Here is a 24,075-nt window from a genome sequence, read left to right on the forward strand (position 1 = left end):
CGGTCTAATAAATCGTTCAAAACTTAATGTTTACTTGTGCAGAGTACTAAATGATTGTGTTCGAACAAGGTATTTGGTCCCTGCTGGTTCGTGCCCGAGTATGGTTTTTATGCCTTGTCAGTTCATGCCCGAAACAAGGTCTTTGTGCCTCGTCGGCTCATTCGAGTGAGAGTTCTCTCCCGGTTCGTGTCTGAACAAGTTTCATGCCTTATTGGTTTGTGCCTGGAACAAGGTCTTTATGCCTCGTTGGCTCGTGTCCGAGCGAGGTCTTATATCCTTGGTGGTTTGTGCTTGAGCAAGGTTTATGCCTTGTTGGTTTGTACTCGAAACAAGGCATTTGTTTCTCGTCTGCTCATGCCCAAGCGAGAACTTTGTTCTTTAACTTTTTGTTGGTATATTCGCTGCCGCTAGGTTTGTGTCCTAAAAGAGATTTACACACAAAAGAATAAGTGAGATAGAAATTAACTTTCATTGAAGTACTAGTGAGTGACATTGGGTTTCATTGGTAATATCTCCACAACTGCTTTGCGTTCCATGGTGGGGTAGCCTCTTTCCCTCCATTGTCTCGAGGTGATATGTCTCCAGCTACTTGCAGTTGATTACTCAGTACGACCCCTCATAATATGGCCCTAGCTTCCCATCGGTCAGATTCCGAGTGGCTACTGTGACTTCTCGTAGGACCAAATTCCCGTTGTTGAACCTCCTTGGCTTAACCCTCGTGTTGAAGTATCTCGCCTTCCTTTGCTGGTAAGCTGCTGCTCGCAAGCCTGTTTGATCCCTTCACTCATCGAGCAAGTCGAGGTTTGCCCAGTTCTCTTCGTTTTGTGTCGAGTCATGGTGGCTGGTACAGTAGTTGAGTCGTCTGATTTCAATTGGGAATACGACCTCACTGCAGAAGGTCAATGCAAAGGGGGTCTCTCCTGTGGGAGCTCATACGGTCATCCTGTAAGCCCATACTATTTCGAGGAGTTTCTTTGCCAAAGACCCTTTAATTTGAATTATCCAGCTTGGTCTTTATCATTCTGAAAATGGTCTTATTGGTTGCTTTGGCTTGGCCGCTGGCCTGTAGGTGTCCCTGGGATGAGTAATAGTTTTGAATTATAAGCTTCGAGCACCCATCTTGTAATGCCTTGTTGTCAAATTGCTTCTTGTTGTTGGATACTAGAGCATGCAAAAATCGATTTGACACACTGTTGAACGCCAGACGAAGTTCTTGATATTTTTGTCTGTAATGGTTGTCAAGGCCTTTGCTTCGAGCATATGCATTTTTAGCCCTTCGGGAAGGAGGGATCCCGATCTGGTTTTGCTTCGTCAATGGGGACTCCTACCAAGCTTTCCATGGGGCCGTTTGCCTGAATGTCTTTTCATCCCTTACTTCCACCCCTTCAACTACTAGAGTCTCCTTTGAAGTCAGGACCCTTAACGATGATGTGAAATGCTTCCGGGAGACGACCTGATCACCTGGTCTTGCCTCGGCTATTGAGGTCTGTGTCGTTCCTCGGTCCTCCTAGGCCAGGTCTCAACCATTTATATGTTCCTTTTGACAGAAGGGGCTCCTTCCTCTTCTTATCCTAGTGGCTGTTGATTCCTCATTGGCTTTGATCCGTGAATGCTCTAATTGTATTATTGGCATTCATGAATTCTTCAACCTTATCTATGAACTCTTAAGAGGGATACGAGCAAGTTCCTCCATGAAAGAACTCATTTGGTCATCAACCGTTAGCTTCTCTCTCTCGAATCGGGTCATAAACTTTTTAAGGGGTTCTGTCTCACTTTCCTTGAGGGTGACGAACTATTTACATAAATCTTTAGAGTCGATAGAGTTATATGGCAGTTTCTTGAACAACCGTCAGCCTTCATAGTGGTGGGAAACGACCTACACATGATGTCATTGGGCGTTCCTTGCAGGAGCATGTGGGTCTTATAGGTTTGGATGTGGTCTATTGGATCCTTGGATCCATCATTACATGTCCATTTGTGGGACTTTAAACTTGAGGGGAAGGGACATTTCTATAACATTGGCTGTGAAGGGGAGGTTCATTCCTTCAAGGAAATTTTTGACAGTGGAGGTGCGTTTATAGTTTATTGTCTTGATCATTTATACGGGCATCAACGTGGCTAACTGTTTCGAGGTGTTCGATTTTTTGGGTTTCATCCTTGCCAAAGAGATGGGGGTTGTACCCTCCACTCTTAGTTCCCGATGTCGCTTTTGCGGTCCTTCCTCTCTGCTACTCCTTCTCGGTCCAGTGGGGGGCTCTCGCTCATTCTACGAGTTGGGGAAGGGTTCAGTTGCCAGAACCGTTGCATCTTTCGTGGTTTTGTTGGAGGATGAGGTCCACATTCTATGACATGTGCAATAACTGTGTCTCAAGCCTTTGCTTCTAAGGGTTTGGCTAGATTAAGGTGCTAGTGTTTTCCATTTGGATGCTCTTCGATCTAGTGTTCAGCATGGGGTCTTTTATCTAGAGGATTTACAAATCTTGCGCCCCACAGACAATGCCAAGCTGTTGATATAATTGATTGCAGGCTAAAGGGTTAGTTGAGAGTGCCTACAAAATAGACTGAGCATGGGGACTTGACGCTTACACCCACTTTCCACTCACATTTATCCACACTCTGATGTGGCAGTGGCGTTGTTGCCACATCAGATTTCCACTAAAAAAATTCTTGATGTTTTGGACGCCTTTTTTTAGTAAAAAAACGTGTTTTTTGACGATATCTAAGACGGAAAATGCTAAAAATCTTCCACTCATCCCTCCTCATCACCCTCTTTTCTTTAAAAAAGTTAATTTTTATTATAAAAGGGTGATAAGGGGGATGAGGGGAGGATGTGTAGAAAAGCTCGTCTAGGACTGGTCGGATGTGACATCTCTTTCCTAATGCATCAAACCATGCGTTTTGTTTAACCCAGCTCTCCATATCATTTCCAATCTCTCTCGATATTTTGAAACAATTTTTTTTTTTTTTTTTTTCGGCCATCTCTCAAGCCAAAACCAAACCAAACCCATCTCCAAAGCCACCATGAAGGTCCGGTCAGTGAACCTCCGACAGGCCCGCAAGGCGGCGACTACATTGGCCAATAATCGGAGTGGCTCCTTCTGCTCCGTCCTTTGGGTCCAACAAGCTCTTCTGACCCATCTAGCTTCTATGGTGGGTTTTGTGAATAATTGTTTAGAGTTTTGAAAATATGTGAAATTTTGGTGAAAAAGGCTTAATAATTAATTTGTTTCTTCTTTCCTTCTATAAAAAGCTTGAATTTTGTTCCCAAGGAGTATCTCAATCGGCTGGGGACCACGCCTCATGAAGCGGAGGTCACTAATTCGAATCCCCCCTCTCCCATCTAGTATGGACATGTTAAAAAAAAGAGCTTGAATTTTCGGTGATATACATGTCATTTTTGTAGAATAAGATCCTCTCAATTTCATTTAATGAAATGTATACTATCCATTTCAAATTAAAGGTTAGAATTTAAAATTTGTGCATCTAACGGTGTATATAAAGTCAATGTTGCAATGTCTTTTAAAAATTTAAATAATGTAAGGACAGAAATTTCCTACAAACTAGTTTGTAGAAAATTTCATACAACCTACATATAAAAGTGGCATGTATCCTCACATGTTTTTTATTAATACTATTAAAAAAGCATGTGAAAAGCAAGTGCTATTAAAACTTCTCATAAAACTTCTCACATGCTAGAGACACATGTCACTCTTATATATAAGTTGTATGAAATTTTCTACAAATCACTATAACGTAAAATCATATACATCATTAGATATATCAACTTTAAATTCTGACCATAAAATGAAATGTTATAATTTTGTAATATTATTTTTTGCATTGAATGCTTCAAAACATTTGGCTTAAATTGAATTTAATGCATTGAATGCTTTTGACAGTTAACTTTATGAATAAAAATAGTATTAATTTAAAGTATTTGGCGGGAAGAAGTTCCCTATTTACTTTCTGATATTGTTTGTAGGGAGACTGTTGCTCCTACCTTTTAATCCTTCAAGGGATTTTTATGTTTCTCAATGAAAAGTGATTTTTGTTTTAAAAAAAAAATATATATATATATATATAGAGAGAGAGAGAGAGAGAGATTGTTGTTTAATAATTTAAAAAAAAAAATGACTTGTTAAATCAATAAAAATAGATTTCTAAAATTAAATTTGAAAAAATTTTAAATAGTTCCTTGTGAATGCTCTTCAATCCTCTCTCCCTATCACCCACATACCCAATAACCCAAAAGCCCATATAAAATGAATAAAACAAACAACCTCTTAATGTTAATGTTAATGCAAATAAATTTCAATCTTGGTCTTCCTGGTTATACCTGTGGAGTGCCATTTCAGGCCCCACCAAGCAAGTTCAAAGAGGATGGAAGCCATCGATGGACGCAAGCTCTTGGTAGTTATTTAAGTTTCTATTAAAGACTACGGTAAAAGTGAGAGATGCTAATCTTATTTATAGAATATGTTATTAACTTTGTCATAGGTTACACTTTTCAAAGGCAAATAGTGTTAGGCTTGATAGCCCGATATTCGACCGTATGGCCAATCGACTCGAGTACGACCATAAAGCGTCACACTAAATCCTTTCTTTCAACACATCAGCATTGGTTCCTGTGATCCCAACATGATGTGATAGTTTGTAGGAGTCATTGGGGCTAGGGAACAATAGAAAAGCCTCCTATAAACGCATGCCAGATGGTTGGTGGCTACGACAAATCAGCTATAAAAGGCAACAGATACTAGTAAAAAAAAAATAAAAAAAATTTCCCCTCCTCTTGTACATTATCTTCTATTTACCTAGATTATTCAGCTTGGTTATACTGACTTAACTGTTATGCCCAATACCAGACCCTATGACCAATCGACCTGAGTACAACCACAAAACGCCACACTGGATCCCCTCTTTCAGCACATGATCCCAGCATGAGGTGATCGTTTGTAGGAGACTGTAGGAGTCACGAAGCCTAAAGAGTGCAGCAACAAAAAAGCCTCTAATAAACGTATGCCACATGGTTGGCACCTACAACAAATCAACTATAAAAAGGAAGCGGAAATTAAGTAAAAATGAGACTTTCATCTCATTATCTTGGTCGATATCTTCTATTTTCCTAGATTATTTACCTTGGTCATACTAAATTAACCATCAGAGCTATCCCACGCTAACCCTGCTCCTACAAGCTTTTATGCTATTCTTCCCCTTTCTTTATTGACACTTCATATTGTTACCTCGGCCCGCGGTCAAGCGTTCTAAGAATAAGAATAAGAATAAGAAAAAAAAAAAAAAAAAAAAAAAAAAAAAAAAAAGGTAAACCCATCTTTTTTTAGGTTGAATTGCATAATATAATAGGGTGAATAAATTGCAAAATATATATATATATATATATATATAAGAGTCTGTATGAAATAAATAATAATTAAAAAATGCAGAGGGTGAGAGAGATTCAAACGGCCGAAATGCCGCGGATCACAGAAGGCGTGATCTTTGAAGTTTGAACGTGTAAACAGTAAACACTCACAAAATGAAGTTCACATACGTAATTCGAATCCCCCAAATTTGGTATTTCCCATAACAACAACATTAATTCAATTCTAATTGATTTCCTTCTTTGTTTTGGACAAACACTCCACACACCCCCACCCTCAGCTTTTCTTCATTTTCCTCTTTCTTTCTTTCTTTCTTTCTTTCTTTCTTTCTTTTCACTACTCATACCAACAAACATCCATCCATACCTTCATACACAAACACCACAGATTTTCTAAAGCTTTATTTTGGATTTTTAAGATTAACCCATTTTTGTTCCTTTATCAAAGGCCAATGGGTTTGGTCTTCATTTTCATCTTCTTCTTTGTTATCACCACAATCTCACCTTCTTGTAAGTATCTTTTTCTGTCATTTTTTTAAAAAAAGAAAAAAAAGAAAAATGGGTTCTTTATTTCAATTAATTTTTTTCTTTCCTTGATATTTTTGGGGTCGATTTGATTGATATGCAGATGGGTACGACCCATTGGATCCTCATGCAAATATAACCATTACATGGGATCTCATGATTGATAATGGTGAGACATATGATGTAAGTTCCTGTTCTTCAATTATTTTTATGATTTTATTTTCGAGTTTTTGAGTTTCACAACGTTTGATTTTTTTTTTTTTTTCATCCGCTTGGAAGCGATTGCCTGGGGCTAAAGGGAGTACAGTGTCTTAGAATTCGGACCAATGACATGGCGCGTGCAGGGTAAATATAGCTTTACATTGCAACGTGGCATAGTTTGATTGGTTAGAGTAGAACCAGAATCCAGTGTTTACCGTAGACAAGCTGAGTAGGGATGGCAAATTCGTGTTCATATGTCGGGTTCGGTTAGTGTCGAAATATAGATATAAAACTATATATGATAATTTTAACTCGATCCATTTACTTAAATACCGTTACGTTCGTATTGAGTTCATGTCGGATTTGCAAATCGTGTAAAAAATTGTCAGTTCTTATGTCGCATGTTGGGTTTGTGCCATGTCGAGCTATAGGTATAACACTATATAGGTTAATCCTAACCAAATTTATTTAATTAAATGAGTCAGATCCATTAATCCTAATCTGCTAATATTATATCGAATTTGTATCAAATTCGCAAGTCGTGTAGAAAATTACGAGCCTGGTAGCTGAGCATGGCTGCCTCGTGAGTATTGTTCATGGACAATTGGATTCGTGGGCACTCTTTCTGTACCATTTGATTTCGTTATCTCAATTACCATAATGCCCCAAACAGTCTGCACGGTTAATCTATATGTGCTGGATTAGTGAATTCATTGAGTTTTTTATTTTCTTGTCCGGCATATTGGCATCAATCCAGCAGCTTAGGCTTTACAAGAAGATGGAACAGAAATTTCTTCACCTTATAATTATATTATGATTTAGATATATATTGTCTGAAAATTGTATCAAAATTTTTTTAGAAGAAAACTTAAAGTGGGGGATCATCTTTGAAAGTCTCCATTAACTAAAAAAACTGGAAAGTGATACTCAACTAAAGACCAAGAGTAACAGTTATTCAGTGGGTAGCTCACCAATTCGGCGACGGAGAAGGATCCTCTCCATTTCAAATTAAATGAAGAGCATCAAGTTAGTGTATTTAGGGGGGTAAAATGATCCAAAAAAATAATTAGACCATTTTACCCCTCCTAAATACACTAACCGGCTCCTCTCCATTTCATTTCCGTTTCCTTCAGCGACGGGGTGTCCCTTTCTCCTTCCCTTATTGAGGGTTGGTATTAACTTCTATCACTTCCTTATTAGTGGGATGAATCGCGTGTTACCTTGCCGTCGGCTTTGTTGGGTGCAGCTGTTTGGGATGAGTTGAAAGAGGCATGATATACAGGGAACGGTTTACCGTCCCTTGTCACCCTCTTTTAAATAAAATATTTGATTTTAATTAAAAATGTGTCTCTGATGTAATATTTGATTTCACATCAGAGACACCTTTTTAATTAAAATCAAATATTTTAACATAAAGGGTGCGCTGGGGGACGGTTGACCGTCGCCCAAAAATCATTTCCGGAGTTGAAAAGCCTACCTGGGTGTGAACTAGTTGCCTTCTAGAATGGGCCTCTTGTCCAGGCCCAGTGGATATGATCTGGGTCCATTTGATAGCATTCCATGACTTGAACTAAAGTCAGGCTCCAGTTGCCATCTTTGTTTAGCTCAGCCATAAGTGTGCTAATTCAACCTTCTGGAAGTAGCTCAACAAGCTTGGTTATGATACCATTTTGGTGTTGTCTTTCATGCTTCTGGCTGACAGGACTTATGTGGCAGAAATATTGAATTTATGACCCTATGGCATATCATTCGTTATAATAAGCCAATGCTAGTCTTCACTTTAAATTTCAGAAGATCACTGGGCAACTTTTTTGCTGCTTGTATGCTAGTTGATTTGTAGCAACAAAGCTTTTCATTAGTGGATCAAACCCCACTTTCATTTTTAATCTAGCTAATAATTTTTACCCAAATTCTCATTATGGAGTAATTATATGGATTGGCTGGTACCCATGGACATATTAGAACTTCAAAAAATTAGCATGGGCATGAAATATTCAATGTCTAAAATAGAGTATCTTTATAAGTAACTGAACTTAGTTTCTTAGATCAAATGACATCACATCCTCCTCAAGTAAAGGATGGTGATTTGAGGTCATGGATTCATTCTTAGAAATATGTGAGTTGTGTATTTACTAACCAAAATAATAATTAAAAAATAAACAGGAAATTTGGCTCCTTGACTTGGTTATTGAATTCAACTTGGTTGGTCTGTTATTGCCTTAGCTTTTACTTGATGTTCCATGTATATTTTTGTTTTCTGAGAGGTTAAGCAGTATTTGAAATCATACTGCCCAAGTGGAAAAATATATTCCATCTTTATATTTCTGCAGCCACAGGCCCCTGCTTGAGCTTTTGAAGTTTTCTTATAATGGATGGTAGCATCATCTTTCTGTAGAAGTACTTTTTTTTTTAGGACAAGTATTCTTTCATACTGACAAACAAAGCTAATCCTAAAATCTAGCTTGCATCAATAAAGTTCACCAACATAATCATGCATTTTTGGCTAAGATGTCAACTTATTTATTTTCTATATTTACAGGAAAAGGTATCACTTCACAATTTCCAATTATTCCGGCATGTAGAGCGGCCTGGATGGAAATTGAGTTGGACATGGAAAGGCGACGAGGCAATATGGGATATATGGGGAGCAGAGGCCACCCAGCAAGGAAACTGCTCTAGAATCAGGGGTCCAGTGCTTCCTCATTGTTGTGAGAAGCAGCCAGTGATTGTTGATCTCATGCCAGGAGCACCTTATAACAAGCAGTCTGCCAATTGTTGCAAGGGAGGTGTGCTAACATCCATGACACAAGATCATAGTATGTATGTTGCTGCTTTTCGGATGAATGTTAAGAAAGCTTCTGGTAACAATACATCAGATGGCTTCATGCCAGTAAATTTCAATCTTGGTCTTCCCGGTTATACCTGCGGAGACCCATTTCAGGTCCCACCAAGCAAGTTCAAAGAGAATGGAAGCCGTCGATGGACACAAGCTCTTGGTAATTATTCATTGTTTCTAAATATTTTTCTTGTGCTAAGCCTTTTCATTGCCTTTGGTGAAAGTGAGAATTTTGATAAGTAGCAATGTACTTGGGATCTGTTGGTTGAAGTGATTTCCTGGTAGTTTCTTTCTTCATTCTCTTTTAGGTGTTTGAGATGGTAGCAGGAGGGACTGATTGCTGTTGATTGGATTCTGTATCTCTAAGAAAAATATTGGATTCTGAACCTTTCTGTAGTGTTGCAACCGGCAATCTTAAGTGGTTCATCTTTCCTAAAGGATCTTTGGCTTGATATTGAATATGTAAATCTATACAGGCTGATGTTTGCTTAGTTATTCCTATGATGCATAACTTAGAATTACCTTCTGCTCAATTTGTAGCCCTATTATACATACATTCTTTATCACATAGTAAACCATAATAGTGGTACCTTGTCATCCAAAAGCAATATTTCATTTCCTATTCTTGTTTCTTTTTCTTCTTCCCAGTCAAAAAATATAGAATTCAGGTACATGTTGATTGAAGAATATCTAGTGTTCTTTTGTTGAGAAGTAAAATTTGAAATCGCTATTCTTACAGAATAGATTGTATGGTTTAATGATTCTTTACTTCATTCATGACATATTTGAGCGGGTTTATTGCAGAGACTTGGAATGTAACCTGTATTTACTCCCAATTTCAAGCATCACCTGCGCCAAAATGTTGTGTTTCCTTGTCTGCATTCTACAATAGTACCATTGTTCCTTGCCCCCAGTGCAGCTGTAATTGCAACGAGCTGGATGGAGCAAAATGTGTAAAGTAAACCCTCTTTGCTCTTTCTAATATTTCACATTGTGCTTGGAAACAACTTCTATTAAAGTTTCAAAAAAGAAAATGCAATAAAATTATAGCTTTCTGATTTGAAGAAGGAGAAGCAATTCCAACAGTTTTTTTTTTCTTTCTCGTTTTTGAAGTTCTAGTAGTTCCCTTATCGATTTGTGTTATGGGCTTAATTTCTCAAGCATGTAACGGATAAATTTAGGGTAGTTCAAGAAACTTTAAAACCTTCCAAATCAACTAGTAGAGCTGAATTATATTATTCTTTGCTTATTTTCATTAATGAACTTATGGTGTCTTTAAATAGACATTTAAAATGCATAATAGGAGTAAAAGACTAACTAGAATAAGCCATTCTAATGCTAATAATCATAATCCTAATGTTATCAATAAAGATAACTTATTATCTCTAAGATATTTTAATCCTAAAATACCTCTACTCGATCCGTAACAATTTGGATCTGGAAGAAACTTCAGTGTTGCTTCCAAGCACCTCACTATTCCTGTGTCTTATATATTACTTCCTTTTCTGCCTCATTTTCAAGATATTTGTTCCATTCTGTCCTAAAAATTGCAGGTCTGCTGAAGCAGCTCCTATGTTGGAACTACCACATGCAAGTGAAGAAGAAGCACAACCTTTGGTGAGGTGTTCTCAGCACATGTGCCCTATACGGGTGCATTGGCATGTGAAAGAAAGTTACAGAGAATATTGGCGGGTCAAGATCACAATCACAAACCTAAATTTTGTCAAAAACTATTCCAAGTGGAACTTGGTGGTGCTTCACCCCAACTTCAGAAACGTCACTCAAGTTTTCAGTTTCAACTACCAGCCCCTAAGCCCTTATGGAAACATCGGTAAGTCAAACCAAAGAATGTGTTATTTTAATTACTATATAGTTGTTGATGTTTGTGTCTTATTACATGAACTTAAATCAGTTTCCAGATAGTCAAGATCTACTTGTACATAAGAAATGAGATTTAATGAGACTGTTCTTCTGTTCTTCTTTTTCATATTTTTTTTTCTTTCTTTTCTTTCTTCTGTTACTAAGCTTTTCAATGCAATTTCTCAGATGATACAGGAATGTTTTGGGGGATTCCGTTCTACAACGACATGTTACTTCAATCGGGACCGAGCGGAAACGTACAAACCGAGATGCTACTGCACAAAGATCCGGGTGTCTTCACTTTTAGAGAAGGATGGACTTTCCCAAGAAGAATTTCGTTTAATGGAGATGAATGTGTCATGCCCCCTCCAGATGAATACCCTTGGCTCCCCAGCAGTGGTCATAGTGCCACAGTAAGGCCTTTGATAATTCTTTTCTTCTTGTTATTGCTTATAGCAGTACTTTGAACAGAAAGTGTCTGCATTAGAGATTAGAACTCATGATTATAAATAGAGTAGTAATTTCTTGGTGTTGTATTTGCTCATAATTTGGAAACAAAGAATTGAGATCATGTAGACAATTGTATAATTTATTATAAAAACAAGGAAAAGCTAAGCAAAAGTAAACAACAGTGAAAAGACAGAGACATTTGGGATGATATTGAAGACTAAATAATTGTGATTTTATTAACAGAACAGATTCTGAGAATTAGTTTGTTATTATAAATGCAACTGGATTTCTGAATTCACCAACATCTGCTTGTCATTTTGAAACTCCATAAAATTTTCTGCATACACCCCACAAGGACAAAGAGAAAGAAAGAAAAAAACGAAAGGGTTAAGGTTTGGCCCTTGGAGGTGACCGAAACCACCCCTGGCCAAATGGAGGTGGTTTAATTTTTTTCATTTTTTTAATGCATAGGACTCGTGTCAGCTTTTGAGAGGTGTTGACGTAGACTTTCGTTAATTTTTGAACGGAAGTTTGGACGGAGGTATCATCTCCGTCTTTAGTCATAAACAAGGTACTATCTACATACTAAATGAACCACATGGAGCAAAAAATAAAAGCGTTAAACCATAGGGTGCAAAAACATATTTAACCCTTATATATATAGAAAAACGTCAGTTTCTTAGGCCATACAAGTGTAGAATTTCATAACCAAACATTGTAGAATTAGGATGCCTCTCACCAAACTCCCCCCCCACCCCTAAAAATTAAAAATTCCTCTAATTTTTTTTATGGGTCAGACCCTCCCCAAAATTAAATTTTTACCCTAAAAAATCTTCTTTTTTTTTTTTTTTTTTTTTTGTTATTTTGTCCGCTCTCTTCTAAAATTCTGGTTCCACCCTCGACTATCGTAGGGTTATGCATATTATATACATACCCAGTAACAATGTTGTGAGAACTACTTTCAAACATTACACAATACATCAATTATAATTCATATTCAAACATCTTGTTAACCTTAAATTAAGTTAGCTTATACATAGCACAAACTAAACTAAAGTTGAATATATTATTTAAAGAAATTATATCTAACGCCCTCATGCTTTAGCTCATTTCGATTTTAAGACATGAGTTTTCAAGTTTTTTTTTTTTTTTTACCTAAACTTTGAACTAATTCTAATCCAAGACCTCTTTCCATTTTTTTTCGTTAATTAATAATAAAAATTTAACACGAAACTATAATTATTCCCTTAAAAAACAAACTGAGTATGATCGTTTGGTTGGAAAAGGCAATGAGATTTAAAAAAATAAAAATTGTAAAAGAAAAAAACAATGGCCCTAAGTTGAAAAATAAATAAATAAATAAATAAAATCAGCTTTAAAGTATAATTGTAATTTTTCCTTATTTATGTTATTATTTGATAGAAAAATGGTTGAAGGCTTTGGATCGGAACTAGCCCAAAACTTGGGTCTTAAAAGCAAAAAAAATTAAAAATTCGTATCTTAAAATTGAATTGAAGCAAAGAATGAGGATGTTAGATATAATTTCCCTATTATGTGTCTATAATAGTATTTTGAACAATACTTTCAAACGTTTAACACATTTATTATAAAACAGGGTTTAAATACTTGCTAATTTACTAGGTTGAGTTATTTTTTTTTTAAATAATAATAATAATAAAAAATAAAAATAAAAATCTGAGTACAAGGAAAATCCAAGAGCAAAAATTGGTTTCCTAGTGTTACCTAAACCTAATTCTTTCAATGCTGAAAGGAAATTGGAAAAGAACCTAAAAATAGCTCCGATCCAAAGGGATCTTGGCCTACGAAGCCATCAAGTTTGTGCTGCTGCAAAGGTCGGGATTCACAGTAGCAGAGAAGAACTTGACTGCCGCTGCAAATGTTGTAGCATTGGCGCTAGAGGAGTATGGATCTCTTAAGGAGATATCCTCTTTTGTTTTGTCGGTCAATTTTAGGAGAGGATGATGCTGATGGATGACTAGAGAGAGAGAGAGAGAAGCATGTTAGCCTAGAGCTAATTTACTAAGTTGAGTTACTTAACACAAAAGAAAGTTTAAAATCTTGTATAAACCAAAATTGTATTCTAACCTGAGAGATGATGTTAAAATCTTTTATGGCTATTATTGATACAGTATTTTAGACAGTAGAGTCGTCGATAGAGCTCTTCATACAAAATTAGGGAGGAGTCGTCAGAAAGCCTTCAGTCTTGAAGGACGAGGAGCACTCTGACGCCCAAGTCAATAAAAACTCTGTAAGAAAACTGAATAGACATGGGAGATGAGAGAATAGAGTTTATGTGAGCATATCCCTTACTTAGGGGTGTGTACCCCTTTTTATGGGAGGCGTTTTGCCCAATATGGTAGCACTCATACCGGTTAGGTGTAGGTCGCAATTTATCATATTAATTGTATTAATGGCTATTTGGAAAGATCCTTAACTTATTTTCCTTAGAAAAAAGGGTTGAATGGCCATTCACTGGTTAACATGTTCAAAAACCAAGTTATGAAAATGGAAAGGGAATTGTACTACAAGAGCAATTTGCACAAACCGAATTGAAGTATCACCCATTTCAGCATTCTCTAGTCCCCTATGTTTTCCAACAACTTCGAAAATGTTTCTCATTTTTTTTATATTCGGATTTTCTATACTTAGGATGTCTAAATTACTAATAATTCGGATAATCCCATAAAGATGAGAGCTGCAAGATCCATTTGCTCCCGACTTACGTCGGGCCACCTGAATCTATCCAAAGTAAGTGGACCATATAATCTTTCACTCTAAAGAAGTGTCCAAATTACTGCAATTCAAACACATAAGTGCAAAAAAAATCCTCATCCAATATTTCTAGCAGTAATTATTTTGAAGATTAAGATAGTAGAAAAATACTTGCACGAAAGGAAAGAGAATGTTGAAGGGAGTCAGTTGTGGTTGTCCTTAATGGAATCACACTACGAATTAAAACCAATCACAACTATCAAAAAAGAGTAGAAAAAAAGTGGTGCTCAAGGCCTGAAGCCACAAGTAGCTATTTTTTAACCCATTAAAGAAATTGAGACCATTACAATTAGGTTGTCTAAATTTTAAGAGAGAGACATTAGGATTCACTTATGCTCTATTACAGTCTAAATTTCAATAAAATTCAGTTTTACGCCGTCTAAATTTCGCTAAAATTTAGTCATCCTAATTGTAATGGATCCTCGGCCCCAATGACGCTTTTTTTTTTTTTTGCCTTTGGAGGTTTGGCAGTACATTAATAGAACATTGTGTTATTTTATTTATCGCATTGAGAAAGTGAAAGAACATTTTATAAAAAAATAAAATAAATAAAATAAAATATTTTGACAACTTCGGTTCTTATTAGAGAAAATTTTGTTGAAGGCTGTGAAACTTGCATTCGGATCCTCTCCGGTTCAAGTGAACTGGAGAGGAGCCGGTTAGGCTAAATGGAAGGGTAAATTGTCCCCAAAAAAAAAAATGAAATGACAATCTTACCCTACTGTTTCAACGAATTGGCTCCTCTCAAGTTCAAGTGAACTGAAGATGATCCTTGTCCGTGCAACTTAGTTGACTTTACTTTTCTTTCTCTTCAAGGACCATTTCCAACATATTTCAATTGACTTATGACGTATTAGGAAGTAGAGAGTGCTCGAAAATGAATTAGAATCCTCTCAAATTTTTTAAACATTTGAGATTCTCAAATTGTTAAATCCTAACCATTGGAGTTAATGTCAGAAGTATCCTGATCCAACCTTGAAAATCACCTCCATTGGAGTTAATGTCAGAAGTTTTCTGACTGTTCAAACTCCAACATATCTGAAAGGCAAAATAGTCGACTCCAACTCTGACGGAGTCGGTGCCTAGCCCTAATCTTGCTGGATATCACAAAGATCCTCTTATTGGTATTTCTTAACCACCAACGCCCTTAACCTTAAATCATTCAACCTAGGATGTGGAAAAGAAAAAGAAAAGGTAGACAACCTGCCAAAACAACATTCAACTAAATCAATTTTCTCACCATACTGGAACAAAACCCAAAAACAACCATGGATTTCATTAAAAGCATTTTACAAGTAAACATTTTCCTACCATAATGAGTTACAAGTAATGAACATCCAAACAGCCCTAAAGATGTTTTGCACTAGGTTGAATTCCACAACAGTTCAATGGGCAAAAAATGGAGCATACAACTTTCATGGATTGATTATTTTTCTGCAGCATACAGGACAGGACAGGACAGACTGATACCTCGAATCTGTTTTTGAGTTACCACCTCCGGTAAGTCACCTGCTAGAAATAGAATAATTTTCCAGCGACGACTACCAGGTGCACATGAAGATATTAACTTAATAAACAGAAAAGGGAATGAAACAGCTAAAAATAAAAATGCACAAAGCTGGCAAGAGAGAGCACCAAGACCGGAAGTGCTCGGCTTTATCGCGTACAGGAGAAAAAACAATTTTGGTTACAGACATGGCAGTTCCAATTGAAGAAATGAAGGCGCAGAAAACACAGCTCTGAACAGATCACAGACCTAAATGCGTAGCGGACCAGTCACTGGGTCACGGCCTGAATTGGCATCCTTGTGTTTCAAAGAGAGGTTAGCAAATTGGGAATCTAGGTCTCTGCTGTTAGTGCGTCGATGGCTAGAGGATGGCTGCTGTTGCTGCTGCTGCTGCTGTTGCTGAAACACGGCTCGTAGCCTCCCTATCTCCCTCTCCAATACTTCATGCTCCACTGAACATGACCTACCATATTTTAGTCTCTTTCCATAATATAATGGAATGTATATTATGTATTTAACTATTTGCTGTCCACAACATGACATATCAGTGGTATCATTCTGGATTTATTTTGGTCTTTCTAATCTTTCAACTGCCTTCTAATGTTAATCAATACCCTGCTGGTGTGCTAGTACAAAATTTACACTGAAAATGTAAGAATCATCCAATGCATCCATAAGGAGACCTATGCTCCAGAGGACTGCTTGTTTTGTGGAAAATGTCAGTACAAAATGTACAAAATTTTGCTGTCCATGACATGGCAGATCATGCTTGTTTTGTGGTTTATTTTGAAAAGTGTGTTAGTGGTGAGGGTCACCTTTGAAAATCCATTTGGTAACTATTGTCTGAAAAATACTTTTCAGTGTTTGAAAAGTGAAAAGAGTCTTCAAAAGTTTCGCCAAACGGGCACTAAAAGGGCACAACACTAGTACAGAGGAAGAATACAAGCAAAAGCACTAAAGAAAGAAATGAGAAGAAGAAAGCACAAAAATGGGAAATAATTTCAAGTAATTGAAACTGATACAAGTATCCAAGCGACAAATTAGGCAGATAAAATGACGGAACATCAAGACCTTAATTACTCAAGGACAAAAGCTTACAGTATTTGATAAGCTGCTCCTGAGCTAAACTTTCTAAACGTTGCTTAAGGGCTTTGTTTTCCATGCTGAGAATAAGATTCTGCTGGTTGAGAAATTCAAGTTCAGCTGAAACTTCAGACCCTTCTACCTGTGAAGTAACACAAATAATATTCAGCATAAAATCCACTTATCTAACACCAAATCAATCTTATTAAGCATTACAAGCTCAGCTAATACTTGCCTGTAAAACTTGTACACTCCTTTCTAACTCAGCTATATATTGAAGCTTCCGAACCCGTGAACGTTGAGCAAATTGCCTGCACCAAATAGCATTTCACATTTAATGATATAAAACCCTTCCAGAATACAGCAACCTTTCCTTTCTCTTTTGCATGTTTTTTTTAAAAGATCCTTAAAATTACCAATTGGGCACAAATCAAAGCCATGATAACCAATTAGATTGGTTATTAACAAAAGAAACATCAGGTAATAGCCTGAAACCTCAAACAAAAATTAGTTGCATATCCCAAATTAAGAAAAGTTGCCATGCAGGAACTATGAATATGAATACCAAGCACCACCAAGGTATTGGAGTATGGTCCAATCAATGCTCCCAGTAGTAGAAACACTATGTGGGTGTATGGATACAGAATTTCAACCAACAAAATTGTCATATCTCCCCTTTTTTCTACTAAGATATAATTTTTTTTTCTAATAAGATACAAAATTTTTTAAGAATAAGTGCACAAGGCGAATGTACTACATCCTCTCAGATTACAGCCGAAAAGAGCAATAAAATCTAAGAATTGCAACGTGTACTGCCCAAAGCGTGCCGCCAGTCAAATAACAAGGAAAGAAAAACATTTCAAGTTCTCGGTCAGCTCCGCATCTTTAAATAATGGTTATTCTTCTGTTGCCAAGTTGTCCGCATATATATTACCCAATCCAGCCCAGGTAGAGACAAAGCTAATGCCCTAAGTCTCTTAAAGTGTACTATGGGTTGCACCCCTTTGCATCTCTTGAATATACTTTACTTATCAAAAAAAAAAAGTCTCTTAAAATGTAATAGAAGAGATTGTCTACTGTCTCACCACAATCCTTCCAAATGCAACATTTGTCCACATTGACTTTTCCCTCTTTTTTTTTTTTTTATTCAAAGTTGTCAATTGTAATAATCTTGCCTGAAATCAGCTGTCCATCCAAAACAAGCTATTTTCATGGTACCTTTGCACACAAGATATTCTTCTGTAGAATTCAACCATCAAAAACCTTCTAAGAGCCTCACAGAATGAACTACCCTCAAACCTTCCTTTCTTAGAAAGTGTCCAACACTTCCTCACTTCCACATGATGGAAGGCTAGAGTACAATAAATCTAAAAAGCATCAATTGACTTTGGCTCCCAATCTTGCAAAGGCCCCATGAATCCAATATCCCACTATCAAGTTCCTTCATAGACATCCCCAAATGCGATGTGACTGACTCCAAAAAATAATCCTTTGATGCCTCATACACCAAATATCATACCAGTACCAAACATTACAACCATCCCTAATCTTAAACAAACCTATAGAGAGAAAGATTCTCACACATCCTGAATGCTCCACAAATTCAGCCCATGGGGTCCTTTCACCTCTTCTAAAGTCCGCTTAATCTAGGCTTCTCCATATCTCACCAATAATAAAAAAACAACCTACAAAAATGATTGTGTCCCTCCCTGAACGACCATATCCATTTCCCCAGCAACTCTTGATTAAAAACCACCATAATCTCTTGTTGGACCCTTTTCCATCTCATTTCTTCTTGGTTTGATGAACCCAACTCAGTTTCACTGAGTTTTCCATTTTAGCTTTAAAAAATGAAACATAGAACTGCAAAATTTTCAGCATTTCAGAAAAAAATTGTTAACACTTTTTTTATGTATCTTGACCTTTTTAGCTTTGTTTTTTCATACCAAGTATCTTTAGACGGTGGCTGTCTTGTCCCCACTGTCACTTCATTATGTCAATTTCGTTCATTTTTTTTCTTTCTAGTTAGGTGATTCCTTTTGTATACTTTTAGTGTACTTAGGGGCGCCTTACGCTATCAATAAGACTTGATTTACTGATCAAAAAACATGTATCTTGACCTTTTTTCCTGTAAAAATATACAATCCAGTTCTAGTGCTTAGACAATTTCTATTATGATCATACTTAATACATGTATTAGCTATTTGTATCACTCAAGCACTATTCTATTGTTTGGAAAAAGATTTCTGGCAGTTTCAATATCCGACTACTTTAGGCATTGCTGTACTGGTGCTTCCATACCTTATGGTGTCCAAGTTCTGTAGCAGTATCTATTCTAAAAGGGTATAGAGTCATAGACTCAGAGAAACATTAACCTTCTGGTTTGTGAAGAAAACAAGGGCAGGAAGAAAATTTGCACACTGTATCTATCGAGGAGGGTAATCCAGATCTTTTATTCACCTCCAATTAGAAAAAATGCTTTGGTCATCCATTATTTTCAAACTAATAAATTATAGTGATGTAAGTCTCTCCTCAGTCCTCACAAGTTGTTTCTGATGATTACTCCCAGAACCTGAACAAGCTAAGATACGAAAGAGAAAAGGGGTTGTCCTAGTCCAGCTCGCTTTACTTTTTTTCCATAGCTAGCAAAGTAGAAAGAAAACAGCTAAGCTACCTAAAATAATATGAACACAAAACAAAAGCTAGCAGAATTTTTCTGGAAGTAATAAATTATTTACACCTTTCATCCATCGTAGACAACACAGACAACACAAATATATAAAAATTTTCCACAATATAAGCAACATTTAAATTAAAATTCTGAACATCATTAGCTACATTCCAGATGCAGTTAATACAATACAACAAGCTTTCAAGAATAATAATTTTTTTTATAAGTTAAGAATAATAATTTTTAAAATTAAAAGATTAAAGTATGATACATTGCTTGACATTTCTATTATTCAAAGAAAAATATATGCAACAACAGAAAAAGAGCAGCTAGGGCCAACGCGACTATCAGTGTCAGTTCTATATATTAACAGTAAGTATCAAGTAATTCAAATATTTCTTTAGATATAAAGATCTACAAAATTGGCTACATACTGTTTAGCCCGTTTTGTATCCGTCTCAGAAGCAGAAGGCTTAGCATGAGAACCATCCCTTCTTTCAGAAGAAGCTTTGGGATCTTGTGGACTGGATTCAACTTGATCCTGCTTTTCTCTTGCTGTAGATGGAAACCCATCAGTTTCTTGTGGTGAACATGATGATCCTGAACTCTGAGGAACAGCAGTATCCCTGACAGGACGGCTGCTTGGGTTAGTCACAGCATTTTTCAAAAATGATTCCCATGCCATATTCTTCGGCTTTGCCAAGTTGGCGTCTGCATAGAATGAAGTGTTCTGCACATCTTTGTGATGATCAAAGTCTTGAGATCCCCAAGAAGATGCAGAAATCAAAGTTTTACTTATGTACTCATCCTGAGATGAGTAATCTAAGTTAGAAGCATTTGCTACATCTATATAAGCAAAGGAATCACTCGATGAGCGCCTATGACCTCCTCTGCGTACAGGTGTTTCAGGTTCGTTAAGGAGATCATCAAGCCAAGAAGGTTGCTCCTCTATGAGAAAGCTCTCGGAGGAAGTTCGTTGGTGGTGTGCATTTCCCGCTCTAGGCTTCTGAACAACTTTTGATCCATTTGCAGGATTTGGGACAAAATCGGCATACGATGGGGAAACACTAGGAAATGGACTTTTAGGAGGAAGAGCATGCTTTCCGTAGCACATCCAACTTTTCATGTTTGATGACCCCTTGGAATTTGCCATAGCCTAAGCACAACCAATCCCTATCAAATAATATGTCATTTCATCAAATAATATGCCATGAAATGACATAAAATAAGGATAAAATATAACAGCTAAAAAATAATCAGTAAACCATTTGGCAATTAGGATCTTCAGCCAACAATGAGAATTAGAACAACTAAAAGGTCCAATTCTCTATTTGGCAGACAAGAAAGCTAGGGAATGCCGAACACTATATCCTTTAGCTAAACAAATTAATTGAGCCAGGCTCAGTTAAGTTAAGGTTTTTGCTTTCTTTCTCAGTTCCCAAACAATCAAGAATCCAAGATTCAAAATTTTCATTTTTTTTCAAACAGAACAGATATAAAAATACATAAAATCATAAATCATACAGCTCCAAAACAGTAAATTAGTGATTCAACGAAACGAAATGTCACAATGTATGAGATTAGAAACGAATTGTAAATGGAAATGAGAACAGATTCAATTTTCGGAAGCAAAAACCGAATGCGTTTCTGTTTTTCAACAAACAAAAAGCATACCTTTGGAATGAAGAATCGAGATCTCGAAACGAAAAGGCTAAAAGGGTTGTGAGAATGAAATCGGAGCAAGCTTTCTCTCTCCTAGGGTTTGTTCTTTGTTTCCCCCTTTGGAACAAGCTATTCCTCTATCTCTCTCTCTCTCTCTCTCTCTCTCTCTCTCTCTCTACTTTCTCTCTCCTCTCGCAGCTCGCTGAACTGTGAGGGTTGAATAACAAGCTGGAACAGATAAAACGTAATTTAAAAAATATAAAATGTAAAAACACGGAGCTATTTGTTATTTTACACTTTCACCCCCCACTGTTCTCTCATTTATCATTCATACCACGCCACGGTGTACTTTTCTTCCATTTTAATGGTGCGTTTGGGTATTGAATTTTTAGAATTAGAATTGAATTCTTATTCTAATTGCGAAGTTCGAGGCAAAAAGTTGCGTTTAGGTGTTGAATTTTTAGATTAAAAAATATTATTTTTAATAGTAAGAAATGATTGGAAGTTTGAAAAGTTGTGTATAATGATTGGTATTTGTGAAAAGTTATGTGAAATAATGATTTAAATAATAATTATTTAATTAAAAAATAAATATTTTTTCTTTTTAAAAGAAAAAACAAAATTAAAATTAAAATTAAAAAAAAAAAAATAGAAGCAAGGGGTGGCTGCCGGTTGGCAGCCACCCCTTTGGGGGTGGCCGCGCGGCCACCCCCAGTTGTCGGGGGAGGCCGCGCGGCCACCCCCAGTGGTCGGGGGAGGCCGCGCGGCCTTCCCCAAGTGGTCGGGGGAAGGCGCACTGCCACCCCCGGCAACCTCAGGGGGTGGCGCTAGGCCAACCCCTAGATTTAAAGGTGGCCGCGCGGCCACCCCCCAGTGGTCGGGGATGGCCGCGCGACCACCCCCAGTTGTCGGGGGAGGCCGCGCGGCCACCCCCAGTTGTCGGGGGAGGCCGCGCGGCCACCCCCAGTGGTCGGGGATGGCCGCGCGGCCACCCCCAGTGGTCGGGGGAGGCCGCGCGGCCTTCCCCAAGTGGTTGGGGGTGGCGCGCTGCCACCCCCGGCAACCTCAGGGGGTGGCGCGAGGCCAACCTCAGGGGGTGGCGCGAGGCCAACCCCTAGATTTAATGGTGGCCGCGCGGCCTTCCCCAAGTGTCGGGGGTGGCGCCCCCGGCCACCTATGGTGGTGGCAGTGCGCCACCCCCTTTGAGGGGTGGCTACCAACCGGCAGCCACCCTGCCTTTTTTTTTTTTTTTTTTTAAAAAAAAAAGTTATTATTTTTTTAAAAAAATTAAAAAAAAATTATTATTATTTTTTTTAAAAAAAATAATTTATTATTATTTTATTAAGTAAATGCGGAACCCACGCACTGTGCATGGGTCCCAGTGATCATTGAAGGTAGAATTGGATTCAGAATAGAATTTAAATTCTATTCTGAATCCAAACAGATCATTAGTATTTGTTTAGTTACAAAGTTTTAGAAGGTGCGATTTAAAATAAAAAAATAATAATAATAATAACAATTTTAAAATTTAATAAAAATATAATTTTTAAATTTACAATTAAGCATTTAATAAAATTATGGTCTGATTTTTAAAATTGTGTGTTTTTCAAAACATATTTTATTGTCCGAAGCGAAATGTAGATTTTTTTTCACTTTTTAAATTGTCAGTTTTTTAAACACTCTTAAACAAATACATTTTTCATGATTTTATTTAAAATGCGTGTTTTTCAAACGTATTTTATTGTCTTTAGTGAAAACGTAGATTTTTTTTACTATTTAAATTGTCATTTTTTCCAACACTCTTAAACAAAGACATTTTTTATGATTTTATTTAAAAACGCGTATTTTGCCTAAGAAATCGCATGCCATGATAGACAATGCAATGATTTTTCATTTAGAATTACTAGAAATAAGATTAGTAAGCTCAATTGTTTAGAAAAACGTATAGGAAAAAATCATTCTCCGCATTAAGTTTTCATTTGATTTAAATTTAGTCGTTTATAAGTTTTGCCCAAGTTTAAATAGGTCACGCTATCACTTTACTGTCATATGTTTCATTTAACACGTCTGAATTCCAATGCAATGCCACATCAGCAAGTACAAATCGTTCATAAAAAGCCAGCATTAGAGACGAATTATCAAATGTTGAGTAAATAAATATGTAAGGGGTTGATTGATATATTAATCAAGTAAGAAAATCAATAAAATTAATTTTATGATTTCTTAACCAATTCAAATACCTTTCATGTATGATATTATATTGTATCCTTAGCATCTAATGAACACTATATATATATCAAGGGAGAAAATACTAATAAAGAAAATATTGCTTTTGGGTATTGTCTTTTGGATGTAAAATCTTAAAGCTATTACAATATTTGCATTGCTTTGAATTATTTTTTATTATATTACAATCTTAAAGCTAATTATAAGGGTCAATTCCCTAACCTCTACTTCACCGACACCATTTTAGTTATATTATGTTATAAAAAATAAAATAAATAAAATTTGGTTGTTTGGAAAAGGATAGATATGGTTCAACCAACTCCTAATCATTTTTCTAAAAATAATCAAATTAATATTTTAAAATTTGTTTGAGGTAATTTATTAGACTAAATGTGTGTTTGGGATTGCGATTTCGTAAATAAAGGGTGGCCGCTTCTAGGCAAACCTCATGGCTGTCGTGTGATTTTAAATCAAATAACAGAAAATGAACCGTTTGGGAATTGCATTTTTAAAAAATACACAGAAAATTATTTTTTCAAATCGCAAGAAAGGGGGGCGCTTTTTTGAAAACGCAGAATTTTGAAAGCTAACCTGCGCTTTTGCCAAATGCTTAACTGGGTTTTTAAAAATTACTTTTTCAAATCTTACTTTTTAAAATCGCAAACTCAAATGGACCCAAAGTAGGCAAACGATTGAATGACTAATAAACTAAAATTTTGATCGATTAGTTGAAATCCAAATCTTGTTTTTAAAAGATCACCAAATAATATTCTATTAATAAATTTATTTGGTTTCTATGATATGTCAAACATCTCTCCACCAATAAAGGGGGTGTTAGATTTGCTTTATTGCATAACAATTTTACCACTATTATTCTATTATTA

At 36.5% G+C, this 24,075-nt stretch overlaps 2 protein-coding genes across 4 annotated transcripts; one reads left to right on the top strand and one right to left on the bottom strand.

Annotated features, from left to right (window-relative positions):
- The first annotated feature begins 834 nt into the window (after window positions 1–834).
- Window positions 835–11,321, top strand: LOC133881076 (COBRA-like protein 6). The gene is made up of 8 exons (XM_062320040.1): window positions 835–945; window positions 4,356–4,410; window positions 6,006–6,085; window positions 7,304–7,372; window positions 8,643–9,099; window positions 9,744–9,897; window positions 10,493–10,770; window positions 10,986–11,321. The coding sequence occupies exons 1-8, from the start codon at window positions 835–837 to the stop codon at window positions 11,264–11,266; spliced, it is 1,485 nt and encodes a 494-aa protein (XP_062176024.1). The 3' UTR covers window positions 11,267–11,321.
- Window positions 11,322–14,882: 3,561 nt separating this feature from the next.
- LOC133882087 (uncharacterized protein At4g06598) lies at window positions 14,883–21,181 on the bottom strand. 3 transcript variants are annotated; one of them, XM_062321189.1, is made up of 6 exons: window positions 20,978–21,181; window positions 19,738–20,476; window positions 16,868–16,943; window positions 16,648–16,774; window positions 15,799–16,001; window positions 14,883–15,245 (listed from the first exon to the last, which is right to left on the bottom strand). In XM_062321189.1, exons 2-5 carry the CDS (start codon window positions 20,454–20,456, stop codon window positions 15,799–15,801), a joined length of 1,125 nt encoding a protein of 374 aa, XP_062177173.1. In that variant the 5' UTR covers window positions 20,457–20,476; window positions 20,978–21,181; the 3' UTR covers window positions 14,883–15,245. The 3 variants fall into 3 exon arrangements, with proteins under 3 accessions (XP_062177173.1, XP_062177174.1, XP_062177171.1); XM_062321190.1 differs by lacking the exon at window positions 14,883–15,245 and having other exon boundaries at window positions 15,295–16,001; window positions 19,738–20,459; XM_062321187.1 differs by lacking the exon at window positions 14,883–15,245 and having other exon boundaries at window positions 15,295–16,001.
- Window positions 21,182–24,075: the final 2,894 nt, after the last annotated feature.

The sequence above is a fragment of the Alnus glutinosa genome, chromosome 11 (genome assembly GCF_958979055.1).
Source record: "Alnus glutinosa chromosome 11, dhAlnGlut1.1, whole genome shotgun sequence".
In the NCBI taxonomy this organism is placed as follows: domain Eukaryota; kingdom Viridiplantae; phylum Streptophyta; class Magnoliopsida; order Fagales; family Betulaceae; genus Alnus; species Alnus glutinosa.